At 40.5% G+C, this 17,606-nt stretch overlaps 1 protein-coding gene across 7 annotated transcripts in view; it reads left to right on the forward strand.

The window, feature by feature from the left end:
- The window catches only part of ANLN (anillin, actin binding protein), an 85,039-nt gene that overhangs the window by 27,217 nt on the left and 40,216 nt on the right, over positions 1–17,606 (forward strand). For 4 of the 7 annotated variants that reach the window (XM_051853292.2, XM_008261642.4, XM_008261641.4 and 1 more), the window contains exons 2-7: positions 494–647; positions 2,991–3,302; positions 7,734–8,119; positions 9,610–9,838; positions 13,978–14,171; positions 14,759–14,866. In XM_051853292.2, coding sequence (XP_051709252.2) covers positions 542–647; positions 2,991–3,302; positions 7,734–8,119; positions 9,610–9,838; positions 13,978–14,171; positions 14,759–14,866 — 1,335 coding nt within the window. In that variant the 5' untranslated portion in view covers positions 494–541. The remainder of the gene's footprint in view (positions 1–493; positions 648–2,990; positions 3,303–7,733; positions 8,120–9,609; positions 9,839–13,977; positions 14,172–14,758; positions 14,867–17,606) is intronic. The other 3 variants (XM_070059721.1, XM_070059720.1, XM_070059722.1) reach the window with 1 other exon arrangement.

Below are 17,606 nucleotides of genomic sequence, written 5' to 3' on the forward strand. Positions count from 1 at the left end.
ATTCCCAGCTGCTCCATTTCTGATTCAGCTCCCTGCTGATGTGCCTGGGATAGTAGCAGAAGATGGCTCAAGGACTTGGGCCCCTACACCCATGTGGGAGACCCAGATGAAGCTCCTGGTTCCTAGCTTTGGTCTGGCTCAGCCCTGGCTGTTGAGGCCATCTGGGGAGGGAACCTTTCTCTCTATAACTCTCACTTTCAAATAGAATAAATAAATCTTTTAAAACAATAAGAACCTGTGGGCCATTTCAAATCTTACATAACTGTGTTGATATGTTTTACTGTCCTTTTAATATTCTTGTTGAATCTGTAATGATTTTGACATTGAAGTGATCGTTTGGTGAATCTTACTTACCTTAATTACTTAGGGTCTCACTTTTGAAATGAATAACTGTTTTCCTACGTGATACTTGGTGATTTTAGAACATTCTTGAAATTTTGAGAACCTTGGAGTAAGCTGTGTCTTAACACTCTGTTAAATTATATACATGTAGAAACTGCTTGAACGAACCCGTGCCAGGCGAGAGAATCTTCAGAGAAAAATGGCTGAAAGACCCACAGCAGCAGCAAGGTCTGGGACACAAGCTAAACGGGCCAGAGAGCCGCTTTCGGAAGCTCGTAACCAGCAGCCTCTGTCTGGTGGTGAAGGTAAAACTCCTTGTGGGGGAAAAGTAAAATTTGCATTTTTTAAAGGAGATAAGCCCTAAACATTTCACTATGACTGCAAAAGAACCCATGGCTTTGGGAGACAAATGTAAGGCCCCTTGGGTTATAAGGCCTGAACCCATCAGGCTGCAACAGTTTCTTTTATCGAATATTTGAAATTAATTGATGGAATTTATTTTCTTCAATCCAAAGTTATCCTTAAAACCCCCAAGGGAAGAAAAATAAAGAGCAGGATAACACTTTACTGGCAGTGGTGTCAAGTTTTTCATCCCAGCAGCACCAGAATAGCTCACTGCTAAGGTCACATGAGGTCTCTCTCTCACTCTTTTTTTTTTTTTTTTTTTTTTTTTTTTTTTTGAGATTTATTTGAAAGGCAGAGTTACAGAGAGGGAGTGGGGAGGGGAAGAGAGAGAAATCTTCCAACTGTTGTTCCTTCCCCAAATGGCCACAACAGTGGGGGCTGGGCCACGTGGAAGCCAAGAGCCTGGAAAACCATTTGAGTCTTTCAGATGGCTGGCAGGGGCCCAAGAACTTGTGCCATCTTCCCCAGGTGCTTTAGCAGGAAGCTAAATCAGAAGTGAAGCTGACAGGACTTCAACCCACACTCATGTGGGATGCCACCTGCTGCTTAACCTGCTGTACCACAGTGCCAGCCCCCACAAAGATCTGACCTGAGCAAGGCAATGAAAGACAGACTGCCCACAAACACTTGACATTGAATGAGACTTTTTCATCTAGTTTGCTGAACCAACTCTAGGGCTGGGCTCTAGGTTTAGCTTAGTAAGCTGCAAAAGAATTAAGCAAACAAAAGGCAAACTCAACTAGAATAATTTTTTGAAAAATGAGATGCCAGTATTTGTGAGAGAATGTTGTTTCCCTAGAATTTACTTATTTGAATAGGAATTATTGAGTTTGAGTCCCACCTCTGCTTCTCGTGTAGCATCCAGCTAGTGTGCCCTGGGAGGCAGTAGATGATGTCAGATGTTGGGGCCCTGCCACTCATACTGGAGACCCAGAATGAATTCCAGGCTTGTGGCTTTGGTCTGGCTCAGCCCTAGCTCTTGTGTGTACTTTGAGGAGTGAACCTGCAGATGTAAGATGTCTGTCTCTCTGCCTCTAAAATAAGTAAATAAATAAATAATTTAGAAAGTTACTTATTTGAGAGGCAGAGAGAATGCTTGTTCTGCCCTTGCCTCAGTTGTATGACTTTAGGCTGTAACTTAATTTCTTCAGGCTTGATTTGTCTTACTCAAAAGTAAAGTGATTGGGTAACATGATCTTTAAAAGCCTTTGGAATATTTGTTCTCTGTGTATGCATGTTTGTTTCCTATTATTTTAAGACTACATATGTTATTTTGCATATGTCTTGATAATGTTAGATTTCTTTTCATTAAAGTATTTAAACCATAAATTATGTTTTTTTTAAAAAAATCTTTTATCAGTTTTCTAAATTACTGATAGTGGAATTTTACATGTTGCTTTTTTTTTTTTTTTTTTTTTTTTTTTTTTTTTTTTTTTTTGACAGGCAGAGTGGACAGTGAGAGAGAGAGACAGAGAGAAAGGTCTTCCTTTGCCGTTGGTTCACCCTCCAATGGCCGCCGCTGCAGCCGGCGCACCGCGCTGATCCTGGCAGGAGCCAGGAGCCAGGTGCTTTTCCTGGTCTCCCATGGGGTGCAGGGCCCAAGCACCTGGGCCATCCTCCACTGCACTCCCTGGCCATAGCAGAGAGCTGGCCTGGAAGAGGGGCAACCGGGACAGAATCCGGCGCCCCAACCGGGACTAGAACCCGGTGTGCCGGCGCCGCAAGGTGGAGGATTAGCCTATTGAGCCACGGCGCCGGCTCCATGTTGCTTTTTTTTAAAAAAAAATTATTTGTTTATTTGAAAGGCAGAGTTATAGACAGAGAGAGGGATCTTCCACCTGCTGGTTCGCTCCCCAAATGGCCGCAGTGGCCCAGGCTGGGCCAGGCCAATGCCAGGAGCCAGGAACTTCTTCCTGGTCTCCCACATGAGTGGCAGAGTCCCAAGCACTTGGGCTATCTTCTGCTGTTTTCCCAGGAGCATTAACAGAGAGCTGGGTTGGAAATGGAGCAGCGGGGACTCAAACCATCACCCATATGGGATGCTGGCGCTGCAGGTGGTGACTTAACCCAGTACACCACAGCACCAGCCACAAGAGTGGAGTTTAACATATTTCATGTTATAACTAAATCATTTAAAGCAATAGAAAAATACGATGTTTTGCTAATTTGTTAAGTACTTACCTCAAATTATTGATTCTGTTAGAAGTTACAGAACTTTGAATGTTTTTGTCTTTTTGATTTAGAAAAATCTTGTTCTAAACCATCACCATCAAAAAAACGCTGTTCCGACAGCACTGAAGGTGGAGTTTCTAACCTGGAAAATAGAGAACCTGTTGAGTCAGAGCCTGCAGTTTCTTCTCCCAGCCCTGTGTCTCCTCACCCAGCTCCACAAGCACCGGTTGATGTCAGTGAGAATGTGGCTCCCTCTTCTGCACTGCTGGGGGTGAGGAGAGGGCTAAACTCAAAGCTGGATGCCACTGCCAGCTCTTCAGTTAAAACACGGATGCAAAAACTTGCAGAACAGCGGCGCCACTGGGACAATAACGACATGACAGGTATGATTATGTGGGTGGCATGGTCCATAAATCTTCAGTGAGGTTTGATGTGGAGTGTTGAAAATTATGTCAGATACACAGGAAAGGTGGATGCTTTCGTTTGATCTATACTCGCAGGATCCTTCCCTTGCAAATGGTTTGAATGCCGGTAGTATGTGTGTGAGTTGTATTCTCATTGAAGTAGGTATTGTATTCACAGAACCTGAGATGACCTTATTTGTAATGAAAAAGAGCAGAGAAACATCTGTTCTCAGCATTATTAGCATTGTTGACCCTGAGCTCTATGTTCAAGAAATCATTTTTCATCGATTCACTAATTTAATAAGTGACAGACTTAGGTATGCAATGCTGTTCAGTAGAAGAGAGAAAAAAATGACGAAAAAGAAAAGAAAAGAAAGAAAGCATATATTGAGCATCTGCAAAGTGGGTTATGCTGTGGTCTGGAAACAGTGGAAGTGGCCTGATCCTTGCCTTCCCTTATCTCCTGCTTTGTTAAAATAAAAAGCCTTAAGGTAATTTTACAAGGATCCCTGTATTATAAGAAATAAAGAAAAAAGGAAATGTGGGTGAAGAAAAAATACAGGAAGGAGAAACAAACAAATGAAAGGTAAAGTTCGTTTTTTGTTTTTTTTTTTTAATTAAAGATTTATTTAGTTACACAGAGAAAAGGAGAGGCAAAAAGAGAGAGAGGTCTTCCATCCTCTGGTTCACTCCCCAGTTGGCCACAATGGCCGGAGCTGCACTGATCCAAAGCCAGGAGCCGGGAGCTTCTTTTGGATCACCCATGTGGGTACAGGTGCCCAAGGACTTGGGCCATCTTCTACTGCTTTCCCAGGCCATTGCAGAGAGCTGGATCGGAAGTGGAGCAGCTAGGTCTTGAACCGGCGCCCATATGGGATGCTGGCATTTCTTATTTATTTATTTATTTATTTTTTATTTTTTTGACAGGCAGAGTGGACAGTGAGAGAGAGAGACAGAGAGAAAGGTCTTCCTTTTGCTATTGGTTCACCCCCCAATGGCCGCTACGGCCGGTGCACTGCGGCTGGCATACCGCGGCGATCCAAAGCCGGGAGCCAGGTGCTTCTCCTGCTCTCCCATGTGGGTGCAGGGCCCAAGCACTTGGGCCATCCTCTACTGCACTCCCTGGCCACAGCAGAGAGCTGGCCTGGAAGAGGGGCAACCGGGACAGAATCCTGCGCCCCAACTGGGATCAGAACCCTGTGTGCCGGTGCTGCAGGCAGAGGATTAGCCTAGTGAGCCGCGGTGCTGGCCTGGGATGCTGGCATTTTAGGCCAGGGTGTTTCAGGCCAGGGCGTTAACCTGCTGCAGCACAGTGCTGGCCCCCACTTTTGGTACACTTCTGAAATGCCTGCAGCAGCCAAGACGGACCAGGTTGAAGCCAGGAGCCTGGAACTCCATTTGGACTTCCCACATGGGTGGCAGGGATCCTTCTACTTGAGCCATCATCTGCTGTATCCCAAGGTATACGTTAGTAGGAAGCTGGATTGGAAGCAGAGCAGCTGGGACTCCAAGTAGACCCTTCAATATGGGATGCAGGTGTCCTAGGCAACAACTTCTGGCGCAAATTCCCGCCCCTCTATTTTTATAGGAAATATCTATGGGTGGCAGAATACAAAGCTCATTCCATCTTGTTCTATTTGATTTTAAGAAATGAAAGTGAATAAAGTATAATAAAAATGATTTAGTGAATGTTAAACAGGACTGTGTATCTAAGTAAGTTAATTGTTTAAGAATTAACACTAAAGTATGATTTCTCCAAAACTTTTCTTTTTTAATGGAGAATTGTTTTTTGTTTTTGTTTTTGTTTTTTATTTAGTAAATATCAATTTCCAAAGTACAGTTTATGGATTACAATGGCTCCCCCCCCAATATTTCCCTCCCATCTCCCGCTCCCTCTCCCATTCCATTCATATCAAGATTCATTTTCAATTATCTTTATATACAGAAGATCGATTCAGTATATATTAAGTAAAGATTTCATCAGTTTGCACCCACACAGAAACACAAAGTGTAAAAATACTATTTCAGTACTAGTTATAGCATTACTTCACATTGGACAACACATTAAGGACAGATCCCACATGAGAAGTAAGTACACAGTGACTCCTGTTGTTGACTTAACAATTTGACACTCTTGTTTATGGTGTCAGTAATCTCCCTAGGCTCTAGTCATGAGTTGCCAAGGCTATGGAAGCCTTTTGGGTTCGCTGACTTTGATCTTATTCCTACAGGGTCATAGTCAAAGTGGAGGTTCTCTCCTCTCTTCAGAGAAAGGTACCTTCTAATGGAGAATTGTTAGAAGAGCTAAAGATCTGTTAAGCCCATTCCTAAAACATGACATTGAAACTGTCATCTGCTTAGAGGACAGTGCTCATTCTAAGGGAATTGATAGAGGTGTATGAAAGGTAGGCAGTTAGGGAAGCTTTTCTGGGGGAAGGCAGGGATTTCAGATAATTCAGACAGAATAAAACAGTATTCATCAAAAGCACAGAGAAGTGATAACATGAACATAGTATGAGTATAGAGCTGGTATGCTGGCATGCAGTGTGCATGGTAGAAAAGCAGAGGAAACAGATAACAACAACAACAACAAACAGTAGGGTCCAGACTGACATTTAGCCAGGGTATGATAGGGAGGTCCTGAGAGGGTTAAAAGCAAGCAAATGTTTTACAAAGATCATTGTGGAATTGAGGAGGGATAGGACGGGGGAGAGATTTGAAGCAGGAAGATCAATTAGAAGGCAAATATAATATAGGTAATCAATGACTAAGGCCACTGGAAGTGAAGGGGAGAAGCTAGATTTGAGAGATTTAGGAGAAACAATCTGTAAGGCATACTGAGTGGATAGTGGAGGATGAGAGAGAGGCCAGATTTTTGGCCCCAGTGACTAGGTGAAGTCACTTACTAAGATGACATAGAATATGGCGGGAGCTGTTTCAACTACAGATATGTTATTTGGGATGCCCTTGTGAGAACCAAATTGAGGAAGTTGGGAGACCATGAAAGATAAGGCAACAGAGAGGGAAGGACTAGTAGAGATCAGTGGCAGAAATGGAAAGGGAGTGATGTATTTTCGAGAAGCAGAGAAACATAAGGCCTACACTGGCATCAAGTGACAATAGCAAGAGCAACTTCAGGCCAATGCTACAGGCAAAAGGCCAGTTGAGTGAATTGAGTAGTGAGTGAATATTGTGCAGGATGCACAATAGCTAAAGAGGATGAATGTGGGTAAGAGGATGTTTCTGTTTATTTTTAAGATGAGAAGGACTCGAGCATACTTATGTTCAGAAAGTCGAGTTTTTGTAGAAAAGGAAAGGGGGTTATTTAGAGCAAGATCTCTGAGAGTATTTTGGAGAACATAGAGTTGAAAATTCAGATAGAGGTAGAAGCTTTGGACAGAAGGAAAATTACCTCTTCCTTACTGAGTTTGTAGATAGGAAATGGCACGAATCTTGTCCTCACTATATACGTATTTTATTTGAATACAGGGCTAAATCTTTTGTCAGTTAAGTATCACCTTTTGGGATTTCTCTCCAAATGAAGTAGCTCTGCAGAAAAACATTTGATTTAGTCTAACTCTGTTATCCAAACAGTACTACAGGTTCTTTCTCTGTAGCTATTTAAGTTTAAATTAATTAAAATGAAATATAATTTAGTTTATCAGTTGCTCTTGCCACATTTTGTGTGCCTACATGTGTCTAGTGTCTACTGTATTGAACATCACCATCTTTGTATGAAGTTTTGCTGTACAGCACTGGTTTAATTCACTTTTTTTTTTTTAAGATTTATTTATTTATTTGAGAGGCAGAGTTACAGACAGAGAAAGGGAGAGGGCGAGGGAGAGACAGAGAGAGAGGTTTTTCATCTGCTGGTTCACTCCTCAGATGGCTACAACAGCCAGAGCTGGGCTGATCCGAAGCTGGGAGCCAGGAGCTTCTTGGGTCCCTGAGCCATCTTCCACTGCTTCCCCAAGCACATTAGCAGGGAGCTGGAATTGGAGGTTGAATAGCCAGGACTGGAATCAGCATCCTTGTGAGATGCAGGCGTTCCAGGCGGAAGCTTAACCTACTATGCCTCAGTGCTGGCCCCCTAATTCGCTTTTAAAACAAAGAGTTCCTGTGAGGTATGTAATCTTAAATTGTGCAGTGTTATATCACTGTGTAGTAGTTCTAAAAATGTAACTTCGATGTATGGTGTCTTACAACATTCACAATCCATCAAAAAATTGAAAAAATCTAGCTGTAATAGTGCTTTCTTGTTAAGTTTGGGTTGGGTGTCATCTGTTTGAAAAGATACTGTCATGTTGCACTCGGAGCTTTTAAAATATTCTATTTGGAGTTATCCTATTACTATACATATGTATATCTCTTTAACATGGTTTTAAACTTTTTTTCTGAAAACATTTTCAGATGATGTCCCTGAAAGCTCACTCTTCACACCAGTGCCATCAGAGGAAAAGGCTGCCTCCCCTCCTAAGCCTCCCCTTCCAGACACCTCAGCAACCCCAGTGGGGAGAAGGGGCCGTCTGGCCAACCTTGCTGCAACTATTTGCTCCTGGGAAGATGATGTAAATTACTCATCTGCGAAACAAAACAATGTACAAGAACAGCCTGGTACCACTTGTTTATCCAAATTTTCCTCTGCAAGTGGAGCATCTGTTAGGATCAATAGCAGCAGTGTTAAGCAGGAAGCTACATGCTGTTCCCAAAGGGATGGCGATGCTTCTTTGCATAAAGTCCCATCCTCTGTTGCTCCTGATGCATCTTTGGCTAATGCCTCAGTTTCTAGCTCTGTGGTAAGTAAGAATATTTTTGTCTTTGGAAACCTTTTGTGTTGTTGTTATGAATGGTAATGATTACACATGAATATAGGTATGTGTTTTATAATATATGTATAGGATTTTTATATGTATTTTTAGAATATTAGTGTCTTAGAAAGTGAAAATCATAAATCTGATACTCTATCTCAAGATTAACTAGCAGTTGACCACTGAATTTTAATGCAAATGCAAAGTACACAATAATAGGATGGCAGCGTTACTTTTTGGTCATCAAGGAAAGCAGTGAAAATGAATACCTCCATCATGAGGCTTTATAAACATGTATAAACATAAGAAACTGATATTTCTGAAAAGACATAATAAACTAGTGGCTGTTTACCTCCAGGATGGCAAATTGCCAGATAGAGTGCCAGGAATGGAATTATACTTTCACTGTGTGGCTCTTTGAAATATTTGAAAATTTTACTTTATGCATGTTCTACATTACCAGTTTTTATAAACATTCTTAAAAAAAGGGCCGGGGTCAGGGGAAGAGGGGGAAGAGTGTTGTGTTCCCGACCCTTGTCTTTTGGTGTATGCCCAGGCTTTGGACTTAGATCTTCATTCAATCTCAGCTTTGCCACATAGTTGGAAGTGTGGCTTTGGACAAGTTAATACAGCAAAGCTTTTATTTATTTATTTATTTATTTATTTAACATGAAAAATGGGAAAAAAGGGTTATTGAGATGGTGTAACGAAGGTCATGTGCATAGAGCCCTTAGCAGAGTGCCTGTCTATGTTGTAAGTACCTAGTGATTTATTATAATTAGCTATGAAGTACATAATATTGCAGGTTGAGCAGCGTCCCCAATTTGAAAATCTGAAATGTTCCAAAATCTGACTCTTTTTGACATAACACCAACATGACACCACATGTAGAAATTCTATACTGTGAAACTTTGTTTCGTGTTCAAAATTTCTATAATTATAAATTCTATTATATAAAATTACATTAAGGCTATGTTTCTGCAGTATATATCGAACATACACAAATTTCATGTTTAGACTAGGATCTCATCTCTATGATATCTCATTATGTAATGTTTTCTAAAATCCAAAATCTAAGGCACTTCTGAATCTATGCATTTCAGAAAAGGATACTCAACCTGTATCTTGTTAGGTTGATGTTGAATTAAACTACTAATAAAATGCAATTTGGTCTAATATAGTTAAAAATTTAATGAAGGTATTAGTGTAATAATATGGAAAACATTTTTAATAGAAAGTGGCCTACCCCTAATAATTACCCATCAATACATTATGCAGACTAAACTACTTATTATAATTTAAATAATAGCATTTTCTAAGTTGATTTTCCCCCTGCCTTTCAAATTAGTTTGATTTATTAGAGTAAGAATATAAGTCTTACATAAAGGCTACCAAGTCAATAGGATTTGAATTGTTTTTTGCAGTAGGACTAGCCTGAATATCTGGTAAATGTTGTTTACTCTGTTACCATGTTTCAGGTAGCTGCTTCATCCCCAGTGAAATCTTCGGTTATACCTATTACCAATGCTAAAACTTATGAGGTACAAAATCCTGAGCTACTTCAAAAAACTCCTGTTAGTCCTCTGAAAACAGAGACATCAAAACCAACTTTGAAGTCGACTGTATCCCAAATAGTTCCATCCAAAGAAGAACCAAATAGAGAAACCTGTCTACAGTCTCAATCTAAAGACAAATCTACAACACCAGGTTGTATATTTTTTACAAATCTAAAATTACTGCTGACTACATTGAGGATATTTATCTCAACATTTTAAAATCTCAGTTGTGAATGGTACAGTGTTGGTTGGCCAGGGCAAATGCATGAATATTCCAAGTGAGACTTCTTGTTCAGCTTTAATTGATAGAATGAATATTCATTAGTGTAGACTAGCTCATTTACTGTTCAAAGTCTTAAATCTGCTACATTTTGATGATCTAATATACTTTTCCAGGGTGATCATACTAGATACTTTTTTCCCATGTTTTGATTCAAACAAGGCATATATAACTGGAAATTACATTTTAGGGACAGAATTGGGAAATATTCTTGAAATCAAGTGTGCAAAGCAGTGCTGTTTTATCTTCATTATGAACGCATCCCAAATAGCAGAAAGAAGTGAATATGCATATTGATGATTCTATTCCCATTTATTTTTATATATATATAATGTATGTGAATGTTTACAAGGTAAACTTCAGAATTTCTTACCATGGAAACTGATGCTGTAGGAAATGCCATATTTAGCTTGTAACTTACAACTTCTGATACTCTCCATATAGTATTGATTGAGAAATATTGGATTAAAATGTAATGTACAAATACAAGAATACTTCAGAAAGTTCATGGAAAAATGGTATTGAAAGATAAGTTTATTTTGGTGCAAAATATTTTGAAATCCATGCAGTCTTTTCATAATACTCATTTTCCGTGGAATAATTTTTTTTAAAGATTTATTTATTTTACTTGAAAGTCACAGTTACACAGAGAGAGGAGAGGCAGAGTGAGAGAGAGGTCTTCCATCTGATGGTTCCCTCCCCAACTGGCCACAATGGCTGGAGCTGCACTGATCCAAAGCCAGGAGCCAGGAGCTTCTTCCTGGTCTCCCACATGGGTACAGGGGCCCAAGGAGTTGGGCCATCTTCTACTGCTTTCCCAGGCCACAGCAGAGAGCTGGATTGGAAGTAGAGCAGCCGGGACTCAAACTGGAGCCCATATGGGATGCCGGCACTACAGGCAGCGGCTTTACTCGCTTTGCCACAGTGCCAGCCCCTTCCATGGAATTTTTTAAACAAGATTTATTTATTTATTTGAAAGGCAGAGTTGGAGAGAGAGAGAGAAAAAGAGAGAGAGAGAGTGCTGGTTCACTCCCCAAATGACTGTACTGGCTAGAGCTAGGCCGACCTGAAGCCAGTAGCCAGGAGCTTCTTTCAGGTCTCCCACGTGGGTGCAGGGATCCAAAGACTTGGGCCATCTTCTGCTGATTTCTCAGGAATATTAGTAGGAAGCTGAATTGGAAGTGGAATAGCTGAGACTGGAACTGGCATCTATGGGATGCTAGCACCACAGGCAGAGGCTCTACCTGCTATACCACAGCACTGGTTCCATCCAAAAAATTTTTGAAGTATGCTTTTATATGATAACAGTGTTTACTTGCCCACATTCTTTTCTTTAGAAGGACAGTTTTAATTTAAATTTTAACTTCTTGAAAATGCAATCTCAGAAGCTAAAGTTCATTATAAAGGGAAGTAGATAGATCAGAATATGGAAGCCATTAGTCTTGGGATAAGTACAAATTTACAGTCAGTTTCCAGATGACCCCAAATAAGAAATGGAAATAATAGCAAGATCCCTGCGTGGAATAGAGCTAATTACTCTCAATTTTCTAAAACCTAAAGCTTAAATAAGAAACATTTTTAAATTATTCTTGGTCATCAGAGATACTCAGAAACACATTATCAGGGCCTCAGAGACACATGGGATTTTCAAAATGTTCATGGAAAAGTAGAATTAAAAGATGTGTTTATTTTGGTACAAAATTTTTTTAAAAAATCCATGCCTATGAGGGGTTCCTTGGATTAGGCGAGTAATTCATAATTTTGCTTTTGAGGGGGATAAAGGAAATCATTCATGATTTTTAAATATTAAGCTTCTCAAAGGCAAGATAAAATAAATTGGACTGTAGATTTATAGGAAGTTATCATGACCAAGATGTTTGGTGGTTAGGGAGATTTATTAATAGCACATACAGTCAGTTTCCAAACACTTAAATTCTGAGGGCTCAGTTTGAGTTTTCTAATCCCTGCTACCCTTCTCACTCTATCTCCTTCAAATTCTTTTTTTTTTAAACTAAATCCTATATATAAATTTTAAAGTGTATAGTTAAGTAGGATTTCTTTTTTTTTTTTTTGAGGTTGATTTATTGAATTTATTTACTTTTGTAAAAAAATATTTATTTAGTTTTAAATTTTATTTATTTTCCCCCAGAAACCTGTTGTTTAAGGTATATAAACTTCATGCATTTCATAAATACAACTTTAAGAACACAATGATCCTTCCCACCCTACTTGCCCTCCCACCCACGCTCCCACCCTTCCTCCTCCCTCTGCTATTCCCATTCTTATTTTTCACTAAGATCTATTTTCAGTTAACTTTATACATATAGGATTATGCTAAGTAAAGAATTTAACAAATAGTATGGAAAAAAAAGAGTTCCTGAACAGTCACAAAGGTTGTTCAGTCATTGCATCTCAAAGTGTCAATTTCACTTCTATAGATGAGCTTTTAGGTGCTCTATTAGTTAGCAAAGATAGGGAGAACTTATGGTATTTCTCCTTTTTGGGACTAGTTTATTTCACTAAATACAATGTTTTCCAGTTTCATCCACTTTGTTGCAAATGACAGGATTTTTTTGTTTATCACTGTATAGTATTCCATTGTGTACATATCCCATAGTTTCTTTTTTTAATGATTTATTTGTTTATTTAAAAGAAAGAGAACAGAGAAAGAGAGAGAGAAAGAGGTCTTTCATCTGCTGGTTCACTCCCTAAATGGCCCCAACAGCTGGAGGTGGGCCGATCTGAAGCCAGGAGCTTCTTCTGGGTCTCCCATATGGGTGCAGGGGTCCAAGCATTTGTGTGTCTTCTGTTTTCCCAGACCATAGCGGAGAGCTGGATGGGAAGTGGAACAGCCGGGACTCAAACTGGGATGCTAGCACTGCAGGCAGCGGCTTTACTCGTTTAACCACAGTACTGGCTGCCATAATTTCTTTATCTATTCAGTTGACTGGCATTGGGTTGATTCCATATCTTAGCTATTGTGAATTGAGCTGCAATAAACATAGGGGTACAGATAATGCTTTCATATGTTGATTTCATTCCCTTGGGAAAATTCCCAGAAGTGGGAAAGCTGGGTCATATGGTGAGTCTATATTCAGATTTCTGAGGTGTCTCCATACTGTCTTCCACAGTGGCCATACCAGTTTACATTCATCAACAGTGGATTAGGGTACCTTTTCCCCATAGATCCTTGCCAGCATTTGTTGTTTGTTGATTTTTGTATGCAAGCCATTCTAAGGGGAATCAGGTGAAACCTCATTGTGGTTTTGATTTGCATTTCCCTGATGGCTAGTGATCCTGAGCATTTTTTCATGTATCTGTTGGCCGTTTGATTTCCTCTTTTGGAAACTGCGTTTCTTAATTGGATTGTTTGTTTTGTTGTTGTTGAGTTTCTTGAGCTCTTTATATATTCTGGATATTAATCCTTTATCAGTTGCATAGTTTGCAAATAATTTCTCCCATTCTTTCAGTTGCCTCTTCACTTTGCTGAATGTTTCTTTTGCAGTGCAGAAGTTTCTCAATTTGATGTATTTCTGAAATATTTTCATAGTGTTCACTTTTTGAATGAATATTCCTATTGGAATCAAAGCATTCTGGGGTAGGTGTTATGGCATAGCCAGTAAAGCTATTGCTTGAAATGCCCCCATTCCATATCAGAGTACCTGGTCTCAGTCCTGGCTACTCTGTGCTTCTGATCCAGCTTCCTGCTAATGTGTCTGGGAGGCAATGGATGATGGCCCAAGCACTTAGGTTCCTACCTCCCACCATATGAGACCAAGGTGGAGTTCCATCTGTCCCAGCCCCAGCTGTTGTGGATAATTGGGGAGTGAATCAGCAGATGATGGAAGATTTTCTCTCTCTCTTTTCCCATCTCTGTCACTCTGACTTTCCAATAAACAAATCTTTTTTATCTGAAAAGCATTTTGAACTATAATTATAGATTTTTTCCATAAACGTTATACTTATTATTTATTTTGAATTACCTCTGAAAATATGTGTGTTTTCTGCAGGAGGAGGAGGAGGAATTAAGCCTTTCCTGGAACGCTTTGGAGAGCGTTGTCAGGAACACAGCAAAGAAAGTCCAGCTCGTAGCACACCCCACAGAACCCCCATTATCACTCCAAATACAAAGGCCATCCAAGAGAGATTATTTAAGCAAAATGCATGCTCATCTACTACCCATTTAGCGCAACAGCTCAAACAGGTATGACTCACCACCTTTAACATTATTTATTTTATGGTCTTAGCATGGAATCTAGAAATCAGGATCTAAATTCTGATACTAGTCCTTTTGACTGAGATAAATAGTATCTTAGTCTCTGGATCACTAAGTTCAAATTGGAAGTGTTGTTCTACATCCCACACGTTCTTTGTGTATCATGCATTTTTTTAAGTTTGAAAGTGATACAGACTCTCCACTATAGTTTTCCCTCCAACTTAACTGAGAATACACTTTCTTCACTTTTTTAAAAATTATTTTCACCTAGCCTAGAGCAGAATGCCTTGTTGTTATTACACCACCTTGGAACTCCACAGATAGAAGTGTTTGTAAGCCAGATTGCAGCTGCCTTGCATATTTTTTGTGTTATTTGTGAAAACAAATTTCTGAAATTTCTGTGGGGTCTCTGACAATCTCATTGCAAAGTTAAGTATATTAAAAGTATGACTGTTGTATATCTCAAAAAAAAAAAAAAGAAAAAGAAAATGAAAACAAAGTGTCAGTAGTAGCAGTGCTTGTTATTCTTAAACATGCTATTTGCTTTTGTATAAAATATAGCTTTTGTGGTTTAGGAAAGAGAGAAAGAACTGGCATGTCTTCGTGGCCGATTTGACAAGGGCAATTTATGGAGTGCAGAAAAAGGCAAAAACTCAGGAAGCAAACAACCAGAAACCAAACAGGTAAGGTAGACAAGAAATATAAAAGCGAACTTGATACCAAAGGAGTGTTGGGATCTAATTTGTAGTTCTGTATTATTTAAAAAACTCCCTATACACTTTCTCCTTTCAAATAACAATGATACTGCCCATATATAATACACCTTAATTGTATGTTTGAATTGTTGTGATATTTTCCCATTTCAGTGAAATTTTTCATCATATTATTTTGATGACTTTAAAATCAAATTTAAATTATTTTCATTCATAGTTTCAGATTTTCCAAACTTTTATTTAAATGTTGGTTTTAAAATATTTCTTAGAATTTGCTTTTCTCCAAGGTTATTTGCCTCTTCTCAAATATTATACTTTTAGACTTCTTTGTAATCCATTTAGTCACTACATACCAGAATTCTCTTTACTCCTGCTAATTTTCATTATTCAGCCTTGAATAAAATCTGTACTTATAAACTGTGTTCTATTACATTTACATGCCTACTATGTACAGAGGACTGTTAGGATTTATTTTTAAACTAAAATAATTACATTTATGGTGGAGAGCAGTAGAAAGCTTAAGTAAATTTAACAGCATTCTTTAAGAAATATCTACTTGATTGATGCTGGGGATTTTATTTTTTTCCATCAGTTCTCTTGCTTAACAAATCATGTTTTCTGGAGTTCTGACCTCTGTGTTATTTTTGCCTCACTTGCCCCAGGATATCTTTTCTGTACCCATATCCAGATTTCGACTCAGCCAAGCATAGAATTCTGAAGTTGCTTGTCCATGCTGTTCTGATTTCGCTCCTGAAATCCAGTCTATATTGACTACTAGAGGCCTCTACATTTTGCTGCAGTATCTTCCCCTTGGAGTCTGTGTCTTCACTTGTGACTTAACTATATACCTCATTTAAGATAATCTGGGAGTTCTTCCTTGTCTCCTCCCTGTTGTTTAGTAAGCCTCCGTATCTGCTTTCCCCTAGCACACATACGTGTAAACACATGCTTCCAGGGAAAAGCTCTTTCAGTCTGTTACCAAGCTGTCTGTCTGCCATATTTTCCTCTGCCATTACTGTAGTCACTACCATAGCTTTGCATGGGACACCCTGTCTCTAATTTGGCTGCTCTCCAATCTGTCTTTTTTTTTTTTTTTTCTTTTTTGACAGGCAGAGTGGACAGTGAAGGAGAGAGACAGAGAGAAAGGTCTTCCTTTGCCGTTGGTTCACCCCCCAATAGCTGCCGCGGACGGTGTGCTGCGGCCGGTGCACCGCGCTGATCCGAAGGCAGGAGCCAGGTGCTTCTCCTGGTCTCCCATGGGGTGCAGGGCCCAAGGACTTGGGCCATCCTCCACTGCACTCCCTGGCCACAGCAGAGCTGGCCTGGAAGAGGGGCAACCAGGACAGAATCCCAGTGCCCTGACCGGGACTAGAACCCGGTGTGCCGGCGCAGCAAGGCGGAGGATTAACCTAGTGAGCCGTGGCGCTGGCCTCCAATCTGTCTTAATTTATTGCCTACAGAGAATAATTTTTCACAGGCAAATATTCATGTGCTCACTTACTTGAAATCAGAAAATGTTTGATCTGCATAGCTTGGCATGCAGAATCACTCCTCACTCTATACCTTCCCAGTTCTCCTCTACGGGTGTGCTTCAGTCCTACCATACACACTATGTGCCCGTGTTTTCAGATGTGTTTGCCTTTGCATTGCTGTTCTTTCTGCCTAGAGTAGAACTAGACTCAGTGTAGGAGCTCAATAAGTTTGTGAAGGATGAAAGCACTGTGCTGATCCTTGCCATCAGTGTGGCATACATAGGCTATTTATTACCTGTCGACTTACACCCTCTTGCACCTTCCTTTCATTGCCTTTTTTTTTCCCCAGTTTTTTTTTTTTTTTTTTTTGACAGGCAGAGTTAGACAGTGAGAGAGAGAGAGAGACAGAGAGAAAAGTCTTCCTTTTTCCGTTGGTTCACCCCCCAAGTAGCCGCTAAGGCCGGCGCGTTGCGGCTGGTGCGCGGTGCCGATCCGAAGCCAGGAGCCAGGTGCTTCCTCCTGGTCTCCCATGCGGGTGCAGGGCCCAAGCACTTGGGCCATCCTCCACTGCCTTCCTGGGCCACAGCAGAGAGCTGGACTGGAAGAGGAGCAACCAGGACTAGGACCCGGCGCCCCAACCGGGACTAGAACCTAGGGTGCCGGCACCGCAGGTGGAGAATTAGCCTAGTGAGCCGTGGCGCCGGCCTCATTGTCTTCTTTTCACAAGAGTTGGCTGTACTTGTTACTTCCAGTTTTTTTTCTTCCTCTCTTTTGGACACTCTTCACTGAGGCTTTTTTTTGTCTTAAAGATTTATTTTATTTATTTGAAAGGCAGAGTTACAGAGAGAGGTAGATGGAGACAGAGACAGGTCTTCCATCTGCTGGTTCACTCCCCAGATGGCTGCAACGACTGGAGCTGAGTCGATCTGAAGCCAAGAGCCAGGAGCTTCTTCCGGTCTCCTAAGTGGGTGCAAGGGCCCAAGGACTTGGGCCATCCTCTGCTGCTTTCCTAGGCCATACCAGAGAGCTGGATTGGAAGTAGAGCAGCCAGGACTTGAACCGGTGCCCATATGGGATGCCAGCACTTCAGGCCAGGGCTTTAACTGGCTGTGTCACAGTGCTGCCCCCCCCCCCCCCCATTTAAAAAAAATTGAGGCTTTTGCCACTAGCCTTCCGCAGACCATCACCCTGATACATTTCTTCAGTGGTCATTTTTCAGTTGTTGAATTTGATCTGTT

The sequence above is a fragment of the Oryctolagus cuniculus genome, chromosome 16 (assembly GCF_964237555.1).
Source record: "Oryctolagus cuniculus chromosome 16, mOryCun1.1, whole genome shotgun sequence".
NCBI classification, from domain to species: Eukaryota; Metazoa; Chordata; class Mammalia; order Lagomorpha; family Leporidae; genus Oryctolagus; species Oryctolagus cuniculus.